General features: G+C 39.8%; 2 protein-coding genes across 4 annotated transcripts in view; both read right to left on the bottom strand.

Moving 5' to 3' along the window:
• Positions 1-10,455, bottom strand: part of LOC117537337 (probable phospholipid-transporting ATPase IIA) — a 41,514-nt gene extending 31,059 nt beyond the window's left edge. The window contains exons 1-7 of one of the 2 annotated variants that reach the window (XM_034202522.1): positions 10,237-10,455; positions 7,610-7,754; positions 5,689-5,802; positions 5,390-5,498; positions 3,822-3,880; positions 2,944-2,995; positions 616-710 (exon numbers count right to left, since the gene is read on the bottom strand). In XM_034202522.1, the coding sequence (XP_034058413.1) occupies positions 616-710; positions 2,944-2,995; positions 3,822-3,880; positions 5,390-5,498; positions 5,689-5,802; positions 7,610-7,754; positions 10,237-10,304 (642 nt within the window). In that variant the 5' untranslated portion in view covers positions 10,305-10,455. Of the gene's footprint in view, positions 1-615; positions 711-2,943; positions 2,996-3,821; positions 3,881-5,389; positions 5,499-5,688; positions 5,803-7,609; positions 7,755-7,852; positions 8,015-10,236 lie in introns of those variants that run through there. The other variant, XM_034202523.1, reaches the window with a different exon arrangement.
• A 1,367-nt stretch (positions 10,456-11,822) lies between these two features.
• sall4 (spalt-like transcription factor 4) lies at positions 11,823-19,028 on the bottom strand. Of its 2 annotated transcripts, none has more exons than XM_034202607.1 (4): positions 18,962-19,028; positions 14,304-16,760; positions 13,904-14,205; positions 11,823-13,807 (listed from the first exon to the last, which is right to left on the bottom strand). In XM_034202607.1, exons 1-4 carry the CDS (start codon positions 19,026-19,028, stop codon positions 13,373-13,375), a joined length of 3,261 nt encoding a protein of 1,086 aa, XP_034058498.1. In that variant the 3' UTR covers positions 11,823-13,372. The 2 variants fall into 2 exon arrangements, with proteins under 2 accessions (XP_034058498.1, XP_034058499.1); XM_034202608.1 differs by lacking the exon at positions 18,962-19,028 and adding an exon at positions 18,702-18,831 and having other exon boundaries at positions 11,825-13,807.
• Between the last annotated feature and the right edge of the window lie 2,379 nt (positions 19,029-21,407).

The following is a 21,407-nucleotide window of genomic DNA, read 5'->3' as shown; positions in this document are numbered from 1 at the left end:
TGATTCTGCTCTTGACCAATGAGAGCCATTTTAAGCCTTTTACTACATACTAAATAAACTGTATTGCTGTCCATCAAAGATCATTAGGTTTCATAATAATAGTAAAAAGATCTGTTACAATAGTTTGTCAAGTCTAGAGTCAAACGTCACAATCCTTCAGCTGTTATTTCTTTTTATGAATTGGTAAGTAATACAAATGAAGTCGCTCACTGCTAACAAACCAATTACACATTAAAGCCAAATGAAATGTAAGTAGTTAATACTTATTTGTTTAATATTGATTGAAACTGTTAAATAGAGACCACTGTCATGACTATAGAACATTTAAATGAAAAAAATATTCATTTAAAACCCCTAACTGATTTAACACTGATGAACATGTGGAGTGTAGAGTACAGGCCTGAGGTTAACCTTTGAACTTTAAGTCACTCTGTGATGAGCGGGCCACCCTGCACTCAGTTAAATAACTCCTCTGTCCTAATGACGCGCTTCTCTGAGACCATAGTGCAATTACACGTCTTCCTCAGCACTTATTTCGCTAAACACAAAGCACAGCAATGGCATAAACACAGCATATCATTTACTCCTGAGCCTCCCCTCTATTTTATGACTCACAGCAGCAGTGGGCAGTCTCTGAGTGCAGGCCACTGGGAGCCGTAGTTTCCAGTCCGTCTCTCCGTCCAGCTGGTCAGTGCGCAGGAAGCAGGAGCCTGGGGAGGAGAGACGAGAGCTGAAGACTCATGGAGGAAACACATTCACCCCTAGGGGGCAACAATAGATAAGCTTGTATCCATCTGAATTTAAGATACAAAAGGTCCATTTAAAGTCAGACTATTATCACCTTAACAAACAATGACAGGGTGTATGCAGGAACCCTGAAGTCAGATGTAATCCCTTTTAAGACCTTTTTTAAGACCCTTCCCATACATTTTAAGACCTCATCGCCACTTGGAGTTTTAACCGGTTACCTTGGCGACACACTTTACCTCACATTGACTATATACAGTATTGATTGTCCTTCCTCCGTATCTTCCAACCGTTTGGACGCAAACTTGCATTTCTCCATAACGATGTTGTTTAACAACCGGCGTAAACGGACCTTCGCGCGCTATCAAGCAGTGAGCGCGAGATGTCCTGTTCAGATGACGTCAAACCCAACGGGATGCCATAAATAAACTTCACAGAATCACACTACACACCTACGCAATGATTACATTCAGGCAGACTGTAGAATACAACCTCTTTGGACCATTTATATACTTATTGAAAACAAGCTTCAAAATGTAATACTTTGGAAAATGCCGTTTAATACTTTTTAATAGCCTTAATCTTCGCTAAATTGATTAATCAACTTTTAATACTTTTTAAGACCCCGCGGACCCCCTGCATGAAGGATTAAAAGACTTGTGTCTCAGCAGGGTTTGGTAAAAACGTGTCCATGGATTTATCTTATTCATCAGAATGATAAGAAGAAGTCTTGTGTCAGACAGCTGCATCTGGAGAACCAAATCAAATCAACAAGGGAGATCCATAACTGAAGATTGGAGCTCACTGGTTCCCTGTATGTCAAATCAGAGACTCCAAAATAGAATCATTGGTTTATGAAGCACTAGATGTATTCGGGCCAAAATACATTTCTTATCTTCTACTTGATTGCTAGATTGCTAGATCGTCTGGTAAGGGTCTGCTTTCTGTCTGCAGTCAAAACTAAACCTGGAAAAGCAGCGTTTAGTTATTATACTCCATATAACAGGAACAAAACTCTCAGACAACTGCAACTCTTAACTTATTTAAATTAAGACTGAAGACTTTTATTTTGCCAATGACTTCTCACTGTTATAAATCAAATAACTCATATCTTACACCTCAACTTATTCTTGTAATGTATACCTTAGTTTGTTTAATTGCTATTCTTTGGCTTTTCTATGACATGTTGTAATGCGTTTATGTTGCACTACATCCGAATGTTTTGTGTTAAGCACTCTGAATTGCCTTGTGTTGCAATGCGCTGTATAAATAAACATGCCATGCCTTGCCTGGAGAGGACATCCCACTCTATTCTAGGAGGCATTGATCGGGCAAGTCACTATTTTTACATTTCAACAGACACTGAAAGCTTCTGTCAACTGTTGCTGCTTTCTGAGTTTCTTCTGACGTTTCAAGTTAACAACCTTTTGGGCAATAAAATCATTTAGCACAAATGAACAGCAGCAACTCCTGTGAATGGGACACAGCTGCACTTCTGGGGTAGAAGTGGATCCCATCCCCCGCACCGGCTTACGTGCGTCATCCTGCCCAAAACTCCCAATCCTGGCCTAGGCTCTTCATAATTGACCTAATGGCCTCCACATGGAAGAGAGATAACCAAGCTGCACATTTCCAGTAAAACAAAGCTGTTGTTTTCCTTCCTCCAACAGGAAGTGGCAACAACAACAACAACTAGATTTACCTCACATACAACATGTCCCTGTGATGTGATTTTTGATGCGCTGTTCCTTGGAGGTACTTTGAATTCAATTGTAATTTTGTATATGTGCAAATGAATAAGTGCGATGCAATTCCCCATCTTCGTGTTATCACAAATCTTGTCTTAATCCTTATTTGATTATTCAGATTAAGCCTGCCGTTTTCTCTTTGCATTTGATATCTGTGTGTCCTTCCATCTTCCTTTTCACGGTCTTCTCATTTGAAAGACAAAACGGGTTAGCGAAGATGAGGAGGGAGTCGTGTTTTGTCTACATTACCCACTCTCCACTACGCTGCACTTTGAGTGATAGTTTAGTACTGGACTCAATTACAATTTAGACATTGTAGGACTTCCTGTCCTGGCTCAGGGCTAATCCCTGCACCTCAGCGCCTTTCTTTTTAAACAAGTCATTTCCCCGGCCAGCCAGCCATCCAGCCTGTTGTGGTGATCTGGATGAATGACCAGCAGATGTTTACCATTTCTTTCCGAGGTCCTTAAAAAGATCATGTCAGCAGGAACTCGCTGGTTCTACAAAAAGAAAAGCAGAAAGAAAAACATCACTTTAACATCACTTCCGGATCCTGCACTTTTCCGTAGAGACGTTTAGCTTTTCATGTGCCACATTACCGGCAGCCAGTCAGTCAAAATAATAAGCCCCGCAGCAAATCATCCTGTCGTGGCCCGAGCAGGACCCTTACCAGGTTTTACACTCTGCCTGACCCGCTCCCTCCACGACACAAAACACATTCTGCATCTGGACAGCTTCCCAAAAACTGAACCGTGCATGGATTATTGATCAGTGGTGAAGAATAAAGTCAAACACATGATGGCTTCTTTTGTTTAGCCATTGCTGCTTCTGAGTCCTAACATAACTCTGGATCACTCAGTCATATTAGAGAAACGCCTAGGACAACACGTGTGACCTTTCCTTCAGCTGCTTTGAAATGAGGGATTCAGAAACAGTTTGGAAACAGGTCTCACTTCTCATGTTTCAAAGCCCTCAGAGAATTCACTCTGCGACACAACAGATTCCCTCAGAAAACACACACTAAATTAGATATCTTAAAAAAACGACACTATCACATTTCATGATGTCAAAAAAAATACGTATCAATAAAAAGTACTTTATCGAATTTGTTTGGGATCTAATTAAAAAGGTATTTTAGGTTGTTTGACAGGCGGAGAGTCAGCATTGATCAGAAGATTACAAAATCTTTACTAACTCTTTTCACCTCTCTCACCAGCAGAGCACATTAACAACCCCCTCGTTATTCGCTGTCATATAAACGCTAACTGGACAGTCGGGGGAAAGCAAAACTGTTCACAGATGTGGATGAAACGATCTTTGACAAACCTTCTCCACGATTATAAGATCTCCAACCTGGATGCCGCTGCTTTTAACCTTCACTGTGCCTGAAATAAAGAACAAAATGTCATGTTGATAAAGTGTGCTTATGACAAAGGTATAACAATCAAGAATCTGTAAATAATTGAACAGATTTGAGAGCATTTATAGGATTGATCTCTCGGACATCATATCTAAAAACACTCAAACGTCTCCTGTGTTTTTTGGTTAATGAAATGTGATTTAAGAACAGGAGTTTCTTCTCCTCGGTGAACTGTTGTCCTGCATGCCTCGGCAGTAACACCAGTGAATTTGGGAAGGTCATTTTCTGTGCAGATTTGAAAGAATGCAGGGGGAGTTGATCCGTTTCTCTCATTCCATTTGGAAAGAGCAGGCAGAATTGTTTGGAAGAGATCACTGACCCCTGACCTGTGTCGTGACCTCAGGGCTTTGCATATGTAAGACATTAAAGCGCATTAATATTGCTATGCGTCCGGGCTTCACGGGACTTCAAATTAGTGCCTCGCTCCACTATTGCAAAAAAAACATTTTACACATTTTCACAGCAGCCTTACCATTCAGAAACTAAATGTGGCAATATATACTCTAAAGTCAGAGATGACGCTTTGATCTATACATTTATCTCACGCACATGCTTCGCTTAACTCGTGATCAGAGCTGCGACATTACATCTATTTAACCGATGTGTTAAACGAAGATTAGCCTGCAACAATGTCCGTTATTGATTAAACTATTTACATTTCAGTTTTGATACATTCACAAGCTCAATCTACATAAATGTGAATATGTATAGCTTTTTTTTTCTCCGAAAATGGATTATCTTTGCTTCTTCGAGCGTTTTCTCAACACAAAAAAAATGAATAAATCTCTTTAAGTCGTGTGAATTCATTTTATATATTAAAAAAAACAATTTAATTAATAATAAGACAACTGAAGCACATTCTTCCTATGCTAGAAAACAACACACCAAGTCCTGACACCATAAACCTTCTATAAACCGCGAGATATTCTCGGGGGCCGCTATCATGGAGGCAAGCAGTCGTCGTGTTTATGGGTAAAACAAGCTGCCACATGAAAGGGACAAAGTGATGGAAACCACAAGAGGTCCCCTGCTTTTTATTGCTGGTAGCACTTTATACCGAGGCCTCTTATGTACACTTTTAAATCTCTGCTTTGAATTACCCCACCATTTCCCCTAGCCCCAATAAGTTTGAACAGGACCAACCTCGTACAGTTAATAGACGCTGATGCTGAGGAATAAGCAACATGGTTCATCAACACAACCAAAACATATTCAATGTTTTCCTTTGAGTTTCTGATCCAAGGTTCAAGGTTCTTTATTTGTCAAACGAACATAGCTACAGTGTAGTTATGTAATCTTGTGTCTCCAACAGAGCAACACAAAACACAGATAAACAGAAAAATATAGTGCAAGTAAATAGTAAATAGAGCAATAAGAGTCTATATGCAAGTCATTGAAATATGATATATTAGGTAAATAGATAATTTTGAAGTAGCAGCCAGATGAATATTATGGATGTTGTTTCAATCCGTACCTCTTGTTGAAAGCTTGCTGTAAATCTGAGAGTTCACTTCTTTGTCTCGAAGGTAGCATCTTATTTCTTCAACTGCCTCTCTTATGATGGTAATAGCCAAAACCAGACCCTGAAGAGTGAAACATGTCCAAATTAAATAGTTATTTCTCCTAAATATAGAACAACAAATCAACTTCATACATGCTGTGGCTACTGTTACATTATTTCCATCAAAACTAAATACTATCAGAATAACTTCTGAACACTGATAAAGTCAAATGAGTTGATAGAGGGTTATCAGTCAGTGAAATGTCACACACCAGAGGGACCCAGTAGGTGTAGAGCGGTCCTAGTCGTAGCTCGTTGATAAACTGAGAGCAGGCCAGGAGCAAAAAGTACAAGTTGAAGAAGTACTTGAACTGATTAAACAGCACCTGTGGAAATAAAACAGAGAAGCAGAGGGTTCAATATTTGCAGTGTGGTAAGTTATTGTGTATATGACAGTGTTTTGGCATTTGCTGCTAGGCCATGACTGATTTTGATGTGAATATTTGCTTTTATTTTAATCAGCATTTTGTTTGTTGCATAAAACAAGCATTTTGAAGAGCCTTCGCCGTTAGGAGAATCCGCTTCAACCATACATTTGCTGGAAAAACAGGGTTCCTACAACCTATCATTTAGATTTTTGAGTTTATTAATGCAGGATTACATTTTTTTTTTTTTTTTTTTTTTTTTAATAAATCCCATGAAATTCATCAAGAAACGTTTTTTGGACGTCAGCCATCAATTTATGCAAAAATGAATCCAAAATTGTGTACAGTGTGTTCCTACTCTGTCCTTATGAACAATCTATGTGACAATACGCACACACACTTGCATTAGTGTCCTTCTTAAAATGAACCCTTTGCCCAATTGAATGACCACCCGTGTGCGTTCACATGACTTCTGTACGTCATTTCCAAAACGACGAAAGTGGAGAGCAGAAACAATGAAAACATAAAGACTTCAATATGTTCCAGTGAGAAGATGTTCTTGGCATGACCAAGGAAAATAAAAAGCATCACAATTTGCAATGCAAAAAGACTTTGCTCTTGTCTTTGTCTTTCCAAACAAATGTGAGCTACCTTCAATGTCTGACTTCATAAACACGAAAAAGGTCATAAGGTCTTAAGACAACTGAATGTCTAAAAAACAAATTCATATGTAAATCAAGCCGGGGAAATGCGAGGGTCAAAATCACAACGCTTAGAAAGAAAAACCTCCAACCAAATAACATACGCATCTTCCATATTCTTCTAAGGATGTGATCTGGTGCTCGGGGAAATGTTTTTGTTTTGCTAAATGTGATCTAGATGTAGATCTGAACCCAGGACATCCCACCATGTCTAATATTTTTACTTTTGCTGTTCTTGTTAATATCTTTTGTTCTGTGTGATACAATTAAGATATAACATGAAAGCAAATGTAAAAAAAATGGCACCATTTACTAACATTCTGTACATTCATACATACACATACTGATGGCAGTGCATCTGTCAGGAACTGCCCTCTCGCACGAGTCACAAAGTTAGGTACAAAATGTGTGCTAGCATAAGGAGGAATGCTAATATGTCGACATTTTGGGTTAGACTAACAATTAGCAAACAAGACTACATTAGGAAGGAATGTATATTTAAAATGTGAGGTATGTATCTAAGCTAAGACAATTATTCACTGTATCAACTAGTCAATTAACAGAAACTCACTGATAACAACAATTGATTCATTGTTTGTCACTTTTTACACCAAAATGATAAACATTTGCTAGTTACAGCCTCTTTAATGTGAGCTTTTTCTGCTTTTTTGTGTTTTATATTATTGTAACCTGAATGTATTTGGGTTTTGATCTGATGGTTGGAATCCATTTCTGATATCTAGACACAGCCTTGGGTTATAATGGTCCTCTTTCACTAAGTTATAGACTAAATTATGAATCTATATCCGTAAAATAACCATCAGATCCACCATCATTTGACTCTCCGATGCTCATTCAAAATAAGTCATGAATACAATGTCCACCTTTTGTCCCTGGTTAATATTCTGGTACAAGATGACAGCCAAGATCACGCTTCCTAACATAGTGTTTTTGGTGAAATGTAACCAAAAAGTGACAATGAGTAAGAGCCACGCTGGAGAGGTGGGTGGTGGTTTTGGGGGTGAACAGGAGGGAGGGTGGAGGGGTGACCTTTGACTGACACTAACCGCAGGCAGGAAGGTGAAGAAGTTGTACTTCTGGTTGTTAATGACATTCCTCGGGTACCTCTGCTCCCTCTTTTCTGGGTGGCCGAGCCACACGGTGCGGGGACGGAAGTCGCCCATGCCACAGCATCGCGACCACGGGCAGCACCTGAGAGCAAGAGTGGGAGAAACATTAATCTCCTGATAAACATCCAATCATTACATATTCTTAACTTTAGAAAGAACATCTTTAGTGTGACTCATTACCCTGGGTTGTTTTGTGTGAAGCTGTCGTGTGTCCTTTTTTTAATGAATTTCCAGTCACATCTCTGAGTTAATGTGTTGCTTATTTCAGCTTCAAACCAAAGAAGAGACAAGCCTTAGCTAAAGGTCCGTGACCATGAAGTCGGAAGAGATTATGCTTTACAAGATAAATATGAACTTAATCAGGAAAAGGGTGGCCACTCCTTCCGCTCTACACAAACACACACTCAATAAGAGTCCAGTGACCTAACTTAACAATCAAACTGCTTTCTTAGTATAATACACACCTATAGGCCTCACAAAACAGATCATTTGTTTAGGGATTGTTGTGATAACCTTGCAGTGGACACGAACCAGTTCCTCTCCAATTAAATATGCAATTGCTGGATTTCCAGTATAGCTTGCATCAAGTGAGAAACCACATTGATCAGGCCCACATATGAAGAGATATTTCAGTGTTATGATAGATACTGTATTTAAAGATATGCAAAGCATGCAAGTTTGTAGTATTTGGTATAGGATCAAATACAATAAGATGCAAGAGATGATTTACTTTGTGGTATCATTGTAAAGCAACTTCTGATTTCTGTCATCTTGAGTAGAAGATCAAGCTGTTGCTGTTTTTAGACCCCGCACTTCCTTACAGATTGAGGCTGCGACTAATGACAGGCCTTTTACACAGAAGATATGTTGACATGTCACTGAAGGCAAGGACACAGGTGTATATAATAAAATCAACGATGGCTGAGTTGACAGTTTACTGTGACAGCTGAATAAAAATGAGCCATGTTAATTATATAAACACCAGCTGTGCTGTTCCCACCATGACAGTCAACATTCCTGCTGTGAAAAAGGCACTTTTGTCGTGGGCATTCTGCCAATAGTTTCTTGATCAATTGTTTAAAACTAAGCCCAACATGGAGGGGGAAAAGTGCTACACCTTGTTTTACTTCTATCAAATATTTTGTACAAATACTGAATAAAGCTTATTCAAATTCCCTAGAATGGAACTTAACAAATGTAAATATGTTGTTTTGTCTGATAAACTGTTTAACATTAGCTGTATACGATTTGTTCATTGTCAAAACCAATACATTTGTCATCAACCTACGAATGAATCAAACAACTTATCAAGCTTTAGTGCAGATCTTGTGTTTTTAATGTTTGGTTTGTTGTTTTCAGCAGATTTATGGAACAACTATCTGCTCAATGTTCATGAAACATGATGGAAGGGAGTGTCAAGGGCCAAGAAGCACTTCATTACACAGTGGGGAGTATCCGAATCACATTGCGGATAAACAAATGATTTTTCCCTTTCATTAACATTGCAGACAGGTCATTTGGCAACAGCTGAGGTCTGCATTCTCAAAGCTCCCTTCTACTTGATATATAGGACACTTCAGCTTTATTTGGTACATCTAGCTGCAGCAAATGCAGTCCTGGAACAAATGCTCCCTTCATGCAGATTATAATGCCCAGCTTTTGTTCAAACTGGTTTTGAGTCCCCTTTGCGATGATTTAAGGGTGTCGTTTGTGGAGCATTATAAAGAGATATGTTTCTAGTTTAGCCCATTGATAAGAAAAATAACTGAAAGCCAAACATTACAACCTTTGTGAAGGTGAGATCTGTTGGAGGACTATTGCATATAAACTGGTAACTGAGAGTTGAACCACCATGTCAGGTTGGACAGGTGAATTGGACACAATGATAGCCATCATGCTTGACTAGTTATACTGCAAACTCAAGAACATACTGTACACAAAGCCGCTAGCTACAGATCAGTATCTCTGCATAATAAACAGCTTATTTCCAGACATTTTGTCTTTGTATTATGTGATTATTAGAGGAGGTGACATCACCATGACAGCCTGGTCTGATTATTGGCTGCATTTCAGCACTGTGTCTGCCCTGTGCGTGTTTTCTCCATCATCAAGAGGCCTGCCCCTTTATGTGCAAATCACAAATAACCATACAAAAGGCATCATTTAGCCAGCATGTTAATTTAAAACATGGTATCGTTTTAAATCAGGGCCTACATTTCAGCGTAGTATCTGCCCTAGTAGTATATTGGCCCTAGGACAGTTTCAGTCTACAGGGCACATATTGACATGGGCGTCAAATGCACTTGCTACCCCGGAACAAGGATGTCTCTTGGAGCTAAAGCTAGCAGTTTCTGAGCTATTATAAACGGCCAGAACGTGTTCAAAAACATGAATTTGTATATTAGCCGTTGGATTTCCCCTAACTGATATTTCAAATACCTCCACTGCTAAGCTAGTTTTAGACAATGTCTCGCGCTCCGGTAAACAATTTAACGTTAGCCGACCAGCGAAATACGTCAACAAACGGATCCATATTAATATTCTATGCCGTATAACGCCCTTACCCATTCCTGTTTTTACTGTCGTTTCTTTTCGGCCGCCTCACGGGTTGTAGGGGAATATTGTCGGTCATTCCTGCAGCTCCCGGTTAGCGGGTGGAGGCTGTTGTCAGTCCGCCTGGCAGGAGCGGTTTCTGGGCGGAGGCTCCCCGGCTGTCACTCACACGGGACGGTGGGGACAGTGAGCAGGTTTGCACTGATGCTGGATCTGTTAGCTTACAATACACCAAGCACACTTTATGTCATCATGATTCACTGACACTTATATTTGATTATAAATATAGTTGACTTTTGTTTCTAATATTTGTTTCAAGGGCTGAATGCTTATTTATTTATTTTTCTTTCACTTTTCGTAGGAGTTTCATTTGAGTCACTAGAAACATCAATTTCATAGTTTAGCTGTTGATAATTTCTAGGAAAAGGCACCATCAGAAGCAACAGGGGATAATGTGTTTATAAAAATACCTGTCATCATATTTCCATATAGACTAAGGCATATTTTTAGGAAATAACTAAGCAGTGGTCGACATCAGGCTTAGCCTACCAAAGTAATCCCACTGCACCTAATGGTAGTTTTGAGGTTCCATTTTCTGAGCTACTATATTTATGTTCCAATACATTTTCATATTGTTTGTCCAGGACCCTTATTTAAGCAGCTTTTGTTACTTGTAACTCTGATTTTTCTAGACTAACCTCTACCAGTTGCCTAGTAGAAGTAGCTGATACTCTTTTATACCGAAATGTCAAGTAGCAAAGTAGCCAAGGTCATGCATTTAAAATGTTACTTCAGTTTGAGTGCCAGTATTAGCAAAACATATTTATAAAGTGCCTAAAGTATTAGTTGCCTACTAGTTATGCAGAATTCCCCTTCTAATACTAGCAGCAATCATATGCTTCTAAAACAGGTGTAAGAGCTATGCCAATATAGCTAAATGTAGTAATGTAGTGATACAGCTTTGAATTCAGATTCAGCCAAGTAAGAGGAAGAGCCATCTTGTACCCTTCTATCTCTTAGTGTTTCTATCTCTCGTCATGCATCAAATTCATGCTTAAAATTGTTATTGTATGTTCTTATTTTACTTTGAATGTTTGGGCAAGTGTTTTGTTGTCTTTGACAGAATTAAACCAAATGGTCTCATACACAACAAAAACTGAACATGACTTATTGTAAAGTTGTCATTTCTAGTGCAGGCAGTGCTGCTTACTCTGTAAATTGGTTTAAATGCACCAAAAGATTTGTTTCATGTAAAATATGCCACTGTATAGTTGACCTTAATGAATTGTGAACATGATTGGCAAGTATGCTTCAGTTGTAGATGCAAATAGTTGTTCGTTGAGAATGCAAAATGAGAAGGGATTAATGGCTACTGGTGGGTCATGAGCATACTAAGAAATACCCGAGTAAACTGAAGGTGAATTGATGTAAATAAGGGATTTTATATGTACATTTAAACTGCGGGCATTTCAGTTAAGGGGGAGATAATACAAAATTACACTATCAAATTGGCTCCCTGCCAGCTGTGTTCAGTCAGAGATGTTGTCCTTCAATAAGTTTGGGTACAGCGCCAGTGGTGAAGTGAAGACAACATAAGTATTGAAAAAATCAACCTGATTTTATTTTTCAAAATCAGAAAATATTAAGGTGTAGGAAACATTTGAAAAAAAAAAAAACATTTACATTGTAAACAGGCCAAATTGGCTCAACATCACTTTAATTGTAGAGACCAACCTGAAAGCAGTTTTGACATGGTTTGCTAAAGAAAGGCACAACTTGGCAAATGCATATCGATAAGGAATGTACAGCAGGGGCCTACAAAGTACTCTGACCATTCTGAGTTGTGTAAAGTGTCCAGTGATACATTCATTAGTTCAACTCAGCAGGTTGAGAATGAAAATCTCATCATGTACTCGAGAATGTATCAGAAAACATACAGCGCATTGCGTTGAGAGAAGGGGGCACGGAGGACAACTAAAATCTAAACGAGGTAGAACTTACCCCCTAACCTCAAGCATTTTGTGAATTATAAATTAATGATGCTACAAGTTGATACGGAAAAAAATGAGTGACAATTACACTAAATGGTTGCAACACACAACATTGACAGGAAGGAAAAGTTAACGAAATTGTTGATTTGCCTTTTCCCCTCTTAGCCATCACAATACAAATCAGTGAAATGTAACTATAAAAATGTAAATGTAACTAAAACCTGATATAAAGTGCAGGCATGAGAACATCGACCATATAGAAGCCTTCAGAACTCAGCCAACTAAATTTGAATCTTCAGATTTACAAGTGGAATATGTTACTTTTGTTGATGAAAATATGAAATACAATGCTATATTATTAAACGGTGCAACACATAAATGTATCAGTATGAGAGAGCCTCAATTACAACCTTATTGTTCAGTCAATGACACAGCAACAATAAACAAGTCTAGTTAGGCACTTGACAAAAGCTTGAAATCATTACCTATCTTAACACTGACAACAATAATGAAAGCCTATTTTGTATTAGAATGAGATCCAAAATAGATGAGTGAACTGTTGCACCTTCATTTAATGGACAAGACACTTGAATAAGTCAGTCTGATCAAAAGCCCTTTCAAAATGAGACAAGCTAATGACATTTACCACTACAAAAATGAACAATGTCATAAAACCTTTGGCACACAATGAGTTAAAGTAGTCATTCTAGATATATACGGTTAACTACACCAATATTTCTGAACAGTGAGACACGGTTTCCTTTAAAAATTCATGCCCTGAAACTTCCTATTAAAGTCAAAATCCTTCACAAAGTATCAAGGAGACAGTCTGAATTAAAGCAGTTTCAAGTAAGTTGTACATTCAAACTTCTGGATAGACAGCAAAACAAAAGTCACAGGAAAAATACCCGTATATATATTTATATCAAATAAAATACAACCACAGTAGTTATATCAATTCCAACAAAAAAAACAAAACACTTGAGAATCATTCAGATGAGGAGAGAGACCGCTGCAATGAAATTACTGGAACAATTCAACCTATCTAGTAGATTCTCAAAGGTTCTCACTGAATATTGATTGTACCTCATTCAAAAAGGGAGACATTCAAAAACTGAGTTCATTTGGTAAATTGAGTAAAGGCTAAGAAAAAAGCCTAGTTAACTGCAATTTTACCCTCCTCCATGAAATGTTGGAACTGCAATTTTGGCACGATGCTGGAGCTGTTCTTCTCCATTTCGGCCATTGAGACAGGCAAGCCTGAGTGGGATCCATCCATCTTCATGAGGCCCCCAGTGGAGCCAATCAGAGGCCCACCAGCAGGGCTCCCTGGAAGGGGGATGCCACCCCCTTGGATGACAGAGATCTCGTTGGTCTTCATGGCCAGGCCTCCACTGAAGGCAGCAGCATACTGGTTCCACAGAGACTGTTCAAAGTTCATTGGTGGAGGACCCAGGTCTTTGGGGGCCTGCATCATTTCTGGCATCATCTTTGCCTCGGAGCTCATTGCCATCAGCGCCATGGGATTATCCAGAGACAGGCGCTGGCCACGCCGCGACGTGTTGTTCCACATGTGAGTGCCGATGTGTACCTAGAGACAAGACATAGTTAATATTAATCCCATCACAATGCTCGATATTCGAGAACTTCAAAATACTCAGCCCTTTGTCAGACCATTATGACTTACCTTTAAGTTTCCCTTGGTGGTGAAAGCCCTGCCACAGATATTGCAGGCAAATGGCTTCTCCCCTGTATGAGTGCGCTCGTGGATCTGCAAGGCGCTGGCAGATGAGAAGTTCTTGCAGCAGACATGACAAATGTGTTGTTTGGATGATCGTCGAGGTGCGCTGGAGATGGACGAGGGCATGGCGGTTCCCTGAGGCATATGGGAGCTGAACAAACCGTGAGGGCCCAACGGATTCTCTGAAGAAAGCTTCATCTCCAGACTATCCAGACTTGATGGCATCCTCATGAACATGTTGCCAGATACTTTAAAAAAAAAAAAAAAAAGGTGAAATATTAGATCTAAGCATCCAACATGACAACCTCTAAAATACTTTGATTAAATTGTTTTCAAATAAACTCACCATAGTCTCCATTTGCGTATGGCATGCCAGGTTCCTCTTTTATTGCTTTGGGGGTGAAGCTGCTGGAAGATGTGAGGTCAAGAGCTCCACTTGACTCAGTGCCACCTTGAGCACCGCCATCACCCTCTGGTCTAGAAAAACTGTGGGCAAATTCATTACTGGGAGCCTCAGGAGATTTGCTACAATTTGGGTTGTTGTTTAGTGGGGAAGATGAGTGATAGGACATGGCCGACTGGTCAGAAATGGCAGGGCTGCGGCCGTTCTGATACTCCTGCTCTCTGGGAGGAGGTAGGGACAGTCCCTCACTCTCCGAAGCAGTGCTGCTCTGTCGTTTCAATTCAAGAGCCGAGGTCAGACTCTTTAAAACTTCAAGGCTCGAAAACAGGATGGGGGGAGTCTGATTCTGTGGTGGTTCCTCAGAGGCGGGCGGGAGGGAATCTGAGGTGTCGTCTGGTTTCTGGGAGTTCAGCTCTGGCTCAGGATCTTCCAAGCTTGCTTCAAAACCAAGGATATCTGTAGAGTTCTCCTCCGACAGAGATAATTCCATGGCTTCTGCTGCTTCAAACGGGGTTTCTGGCATAGGGGTGTTGGGGATCTGCCCACCCATGTGCATGCGGATGTGCTGCTGCAGAACCACAGCGTTGGTGAACTTCTTCTGGCAGATGGGACATGAGTGCTGCATTTTAAGAGGAGAGTTAGCCCTGTGCACTCCGTAATGGGCTTTAAGGTTACCCTTGGTGGAGAATGCGCGTCCACAGATTTTGCACTTGTAGGGTCTCTCACCGGTATGTGTGCGGTAATGCATTTTGAGCGAGCTCTGGCAACTGAGGACTCTATGGCAGATGACACACTCGTTGGGGTCGTTGGTCCTCTTCTCCAGGCCATCCACCATCTGCTGAAGTTTTGCAGTTCCAGAGCTTTGTTCACCTATAAGGGAATTACTGTTCATATGATGCAGGGCGCCTATCAGTTCTTTAGTATCCTTCTGATGTAGATCCACTGCCGTTTCTTGTCCAAACACATGAGAGGAAATGGTTGGGGAGATGTCGCTTGTAGATGGGGAAGGTCTCTGGGGAAATGGGTCCCCTGCGGAGCTGTCAAATGTCTTCAATGATGGTACAGGTGACTGTTGGAAACCAGCAGCTGGCTGAGGCAACATAGGCTTAATGTCGGTCATATTTGACTCATCCATGGGCATAGACATGCCATAGGGAATGCCACTGGTGGTGGGGATGTTGTCAAGGTGCTCGGGCACAGGATGTGGGTTCATGCCGATGTTAGGATACTTGTCTCTATGCCTCTGGAAATGCACTTTGAGGTTTCCTTTGGTTGTGAAGCGGTTGCCGCAAATATTACACTTGAAAGGCCTCTCGCCAGTGTGAGAACGCAAGTGAATCTGGAGAGCACTGTCATTGCCAAAGGACTTTCCGCAGTACTTACACTTGTGCCTGTATGCCGAGTCGCCATTCTTTGGTTCTGGAGGGACAATCGGCATCGCCGGCTTCATTTTTTTAGAGGACTCAATGTCGGCATGGACACCGTTGGAGCCGTTAGTGAAACCCATGACAACTGGTGACTGCGGAAGTTGTCCTGGTAAACGGCTAGCCAGATCTGGGATTGCTTTCAAAGGGTCAGTTTTAGAAGTAAAAGATTCCACTGCTTCAGGTAGACAGGGATGGATGCCAACTGGCAGAGTTAATTTACCTAGCTTCATTGCCTCCATAGAAAGGCTTTGACTGCCTGTCCTTTTTCCTATCAGAGCAGCTGCAGCTGACAACTGCTGAGAGAGATGTGCGCCAAGGGCTTTCAGAGGGTCCATTACTGCCCCTACCGATGACTGCAGACAGTTTGGAGTCATCATGGATACTTGGATTCGAATCTGTTCTGTGATCTGGATTTGCTGTAGCTGCTGTTGCTGAAGGCAAACTAACTGTTCCAAGATCATCGGGATGGCTTGTATGGCTTCCTGTGATGAGATCAGAGCTGTATTGTTGGAATAATGTTGGGAAACTGCCACTTTGGTGTCTGCCATGGTTTCAAGAGTGACATTTGTATCTTGCATTTTGAGCGAGTGATGATAATTCATCTCAGGGCTAGTAGGCATCCCCGTCTGATCATGCTGTCCCGAGTCCTCTGCGTTCATGTTGGACTCGTCCTCTGTTCTTTGCAGCTGGTCTGGATTGGCATTTAATGGGGATTGGCTGCTGGACTGGCTGTCATCCTGGTCACTCATAGGGTTGTCGGGGGAGACTTGTGAATATCCCTCAGGCACTCCATTGCCATCTCCATTTTTCAGGATGAGCCCTTGCTGTTTTTTTGTGCATTTTTTCTCATGCTTAACATATTCTTCTTCATTGAAGAATTCGGCACAACACTTTTTGCAGACCCTGGTGTCGTCCATTCTGATCCCTTTCCCTTCATTTCCAATCTCCTCAACTTGATCATCACGAGGAATTCCTTGAGAAAAAAAAGAGGGTACAGGGATTTAATAATATGCTTTGAATGACAATATCTGACCAATACAATTAGTATAAATAGTATTGTAAAAATATTCCCATTGGTAATCACCAAGAAAAATCTAATTGTGGTAAGAACAAGAAATTCTCTAAAGCATTTTTTGTTAAATTATTGTTGCCATTGTGACACATAGATAATTCGATTCAGTGGTAAACTGTATTCATTTGTATTGTATGATGTTCCCTTTCTTTTGTCATTGGGTTGTTAAAGTCTTTGAATTTGCCTTCAGGGCCAGCAGAGGGCAACCCTCTACCTTTGACATTACCCTAAACAATGTCCAGGAAGACAAAGAGCCACAGGCATTACATTACTGCGTTTCTGAAATACTCCACCAAGGTACTTTGCTCAAAATCAGATCAGTTGCCAGTGTGGGACAAAACGTGTAACTCCTATAACACGCAGAGAAATGTAAATCTAGTTTCTGCAATAATTCATGAATATCTATAAACTGAATTTTAAGTTCTTGTTTGTAACAAAGAGTAGAAAGGAAAAACAAGTTTAAGTTTAGTATGCAAACATGGGTTTTTAAAAAAAATGGTAATTCTATGTTGATTAGCATGAAGCAGTTTCACAGCCTGATAAGTGCTCCAAGTGAGCATTTTAATTTGTCTGCTAACCAAGAGGCCATTTCACAACTGGGTGTATTGTTAAATGCTAATGCCTCAAAGAAAGGGGGTAGACCACCTGTTTGCATTTGCCCGAGGAAACTGTTGGACTTGTTAATAGCTCACCAGGAGGCATTGAAGCAGAGTAGCAAAAAGAAAAGTTACAAATAGCATTACACTCTGAGCTTTGAGGACTCAGCCACACACATTTACGCACCAATACAGACGCTCTTATCATAATGTAATTAACTTCGACAGAGTTGAATTTGTAAATAGAGATAATATTTAACAACTATTGATCCCCCAAAAGTCTCAATTAGTCGATTATGAAGTAAATATTAGGAGGCAATGCTCTAGTTTACCACTTGACGGCGCATGACCTGCATCTGATCACCTATGGTGGGATACATGACACGAGGTCAGACTAACCATTCAATGCATGGACCTAAGTGATTCACAAAATATGACATATTTCATCAAAAACGCTTTTTTCCTGAAATGTAGATACACATCACAAAGCTCAGTAGCTGTCCTGTTCGCAAACTTTCCCAATTATAAGGTGAGGTCTAACTTGCGCCAGCAGCTACGGGAGCTTGCATATGGCAACACGAAAACGCACCCCCACCCAGTCTCCACAAAAAGGCCACTGCTCCATCCCCCACCTCTCCACATATGTACGAAAGGAAACAGTCATGCATTAAACTGGGGGATTTATTGGTCAGCTTACTCCAGAGTCCCATTTCAGACAGTTCTTTTTGGGCAGCTTTGTTTAAAACCCTCAATATCGATGAACGCTTGCAAACAAATTCCACCAAAACATGAATGATCAATGTAGTTACACGAAGTTGAAATGTAATTTACAATACAAACAATTTCAACAAAACCACTTTAAATTCAGCCAAAGAGCGTTGAAGGCATACGCACTAATATTTGCCACCAAATGAAAGCGACGTTTCATGACAAATTAAGCCAAATGTAGAATCAGAATTATATGAAAGTAAAATGATAGGCCTACACATAAAATACACCCAGACCATCGTAGACATTCATTCTTAGCCACACAACTACTCAAGTAAATGTTCAATATATCAATGAATCAACAGGCAGCAAAAGAGGCTTTAATTAAGCCAAATAAGTTATAATGTTTGCAATCGAAAATACTGCTCAAACGATATCGGTTTAGGAAGAAATTGTAAAATAGTACATTAATCAAACAGAAAAAGTTACAAAATGTCTCAATGTATCGTCTTTCTGTGAACAAAGTAAAACAAATTACAGTGTAGTCGTTTAAAACCCTCCTCGCGGAACACCTGTATTGTGTTAAAAATGATTTCAGATTTGGGTCCAGTGACTGAGGCTCAGTTCTTATTTCTGGTCAATTCAAACAGACAGCAACAGGTCAAAGTGCGAGTGGAACGATGTGAAATGCAGCCCCCAACTTTTGAGATAAAATGTCGATAGTTTTGCAACATGGCATGGCGAAGCTGTATGTTACGTTTTTCGGGAAACAAACAAATATGTTGTGCGTAAACTTACCATTCTCTAACGCACCGGGCTCGTCGGAGTTGATGTGCTGCGGTTTGGCTTGCTTGCGCCTCGACATGATGCAACCATCAGGAGCAAAGAGTTGCCAACAATATTTCCTCTCCTTCTTCTACAAATTTCTTCTGCTTGGCAAATTAGTCCCCCTCAAGTAGAAATGCGCATGTCAACGTAATTATTATTATCAATAATGCATTGCGATTCATCACGGTCCTCTGACAGCTGATTGGCTCCAGTCCAAGTGCTCACACATTATTCAAATGTGCTCCCTATTGATGAGCGGTGCGCGGAGCCGGGAGGGGGCGGGAGGAGCTCTGCGAGTGGCCGGGCTGGGGATGGAGGCAGGGTTAATAACACCCAACTCATCGCTCTCTCCCTTGTTCCCGAAATATATATATATTGTCGCCGGCAAACTCAAGCGACATAAAGATCAGTCAAACAACATGATCTTAAACTGGTAGTCTGCTTTCAACCTGTGGCACATTTGACCCAAAACACTGACACATTAAAAGTACATCACCGATGCGTAAAGTGAACTTACATGCGTATAGGCCACTGTTTAAAATTCATACATACAATGTGTGTAGTGTTTTTCTGTTCATGCCCACAATTTACCTTGATCCTCCTACAGCATAACAGGGTTTTATTGCCGTGTAGGTTTGCACATACAAGAATTTGTCTTGGTGTTTGGTCCACAGTCGAAAAGTAAAAAAACACAATGTAAAAAATACAATAAAAAATGAAACAAGACTTCAATCCTAATTAAAACATACAAAAAATGTTTGAATATATCATATAGTGGAAGGAACCTTTATGATCTGTGTTGCAGTTTTGGTACAGTAAAGGCACGCTATATTAATCTGATCGTCCTTCTGTATATGGTATCACAATATACTCTTATAATAATCATTGGAGGAGTTACAGATTTCCAAATAAAGTCAAAAGGTTAGAGGAAAGTTAGATTAATGTACAGGAATGGAGGTTACATACACATCAACTCTGTTTGCACAACTTATTTTAGACTGACATGTATTTATGATGTACTGTGTTTATAGAAAAGGTTACGTAAAATAGTATCCAACTATCTATGATAGGAATAAGACTTAAGGTGCATTATTGGTGGAGGTTGCTTAGGTTAAACAAGGTTGTAATTTACAACTATGCAAAGTAACTTGTGCCTGCAGCCACAGAATGTATCCTTTGGCTATTATTCAGGTTAATGCAAATGATCTTAATCCATTTCATTGGTGGTTATGTGCATTTTTAACATTTAAATTATACAATTTCCTATTTATGAGGCTGTTTGTCACATATATTTCCAATATGCTGAGCTCTAATGCTCTAAGTCTAAAACATACTTCTATGTCAGGAAAAATGACATATTACCGCAATTTTCGTATCTTTTGTGGCTAATAGATAGAGTAATAATTGTAATTCATACAAGGGGGAAACTTTAATCATAACACCAAAAGAGGTATAATCAAACAACTGAATAAATGATCAGCTAATCAATAAACCAACCTAACCTATCTTCTAAAACTAAAATCTCACAGTGATTCCTCTTCAAACCTGAGGGTAAAGATCCCGACATGTGCGACGATAACACAGAATGTACGTTGATCTGGCTTTACAAAACAATCTCAGACCAATACTTTAATCGTATTGATGTTCAGAGCATGAGGATATGAAGTATGCTGGTACAGGACATATAACCTGCCTTCATTCTCAGATTACCTTATGCAGGCAGTAATTTATTTTTGGAATGTGACAGAGACGACATGCCAATCTGTGTTGAAACGCTGCTGTACGCACACCGAGGGGTCATCTGAGATCATAGCGGTGTGGGAAAATGTATTATGGACACACATTTAGTATTCATGAGGAGTAGAAGTAGAAGAAAGAAAGGAGACAAATCTTCAATGGGGCTGAGGTACAAACAAGAATGATATTATAAACTGCTCCTGGCTTTCAGAGAGTAAACAATGCAAAATAAACATCACACATTTGTGCAGAAAGAAGAGTGTAAGGGTAAAAAAACAAGACTCAACACAAAGTCAAGGACACAGAATAAACAAATTGAAAGATTTACGTTCACAATAATGCAAAAACAAGTATTAAGCCATGTAAATAAGGCAAAATTCATACACAAGGCTTTTTCAAAGGGCTTTTTGACATACAAATGATTTGGAAATACAATGTAGAAGATGTTAATGTTAATCATGTTTGTTTCTGAGTTGTCCTGTACAAGCTAATCGCATATAATGGTGCACATATTAACACTGCAACACATATTAACACTGTAACACATATTAACACTGTAACACTGTAACACATATTAACACTGTAACACATATTAACACTGTAACACTGTAACACATATTAATACTGTAACACATATTAACACTGTAACACATATTAACACTGTAACACTGTAACACAT

Source organism: Gymnodraco acuticeps, unplaced genomic scaffold (genome assembly GCF_902827175.1).
Source record: "Gymnodraco acuticeps unplaced genomic scaffold, fGymAcu1.1, whole genome shotgun sequence".
Classification (NCBI taxonomy): Eukaryota; Metazoa; Chordata; class Actinopteri; order Perciformes; family Bathydraconidae; genus Gymnodraco; species Gymnodraco acuticeps.
Note: the sequence above shows the minus strand (reverse complement) of the source record. Positions and strands in the feature narration are given on the sequence as shown.

Excerpts from the sequence above, each read along its gene's own strand:
- sall4 (XM_034202607.1), bottom strand. The coding sequence starts at position 19,028 with ATGTCGAGGCGCAAGCAAGCCAAACCGCAGCACATCAACTCCGACGAG. Across the intron at positions 16,761-18,961 it reads GCCCGGTGCGTTAGAGAATG|GAATTCCTCGTGATGATCAA; the intron begins GTAAGTTTACGC and ends TTTTTTCTCAAG. Across the intron at positions 14,206-14,303 it reads ATACGCAAATGGAGACTATG|TATCTGGCAACATGTTCATG; the intron begins GTGAGTTTATTT and ends TTTTTTTTAAAG.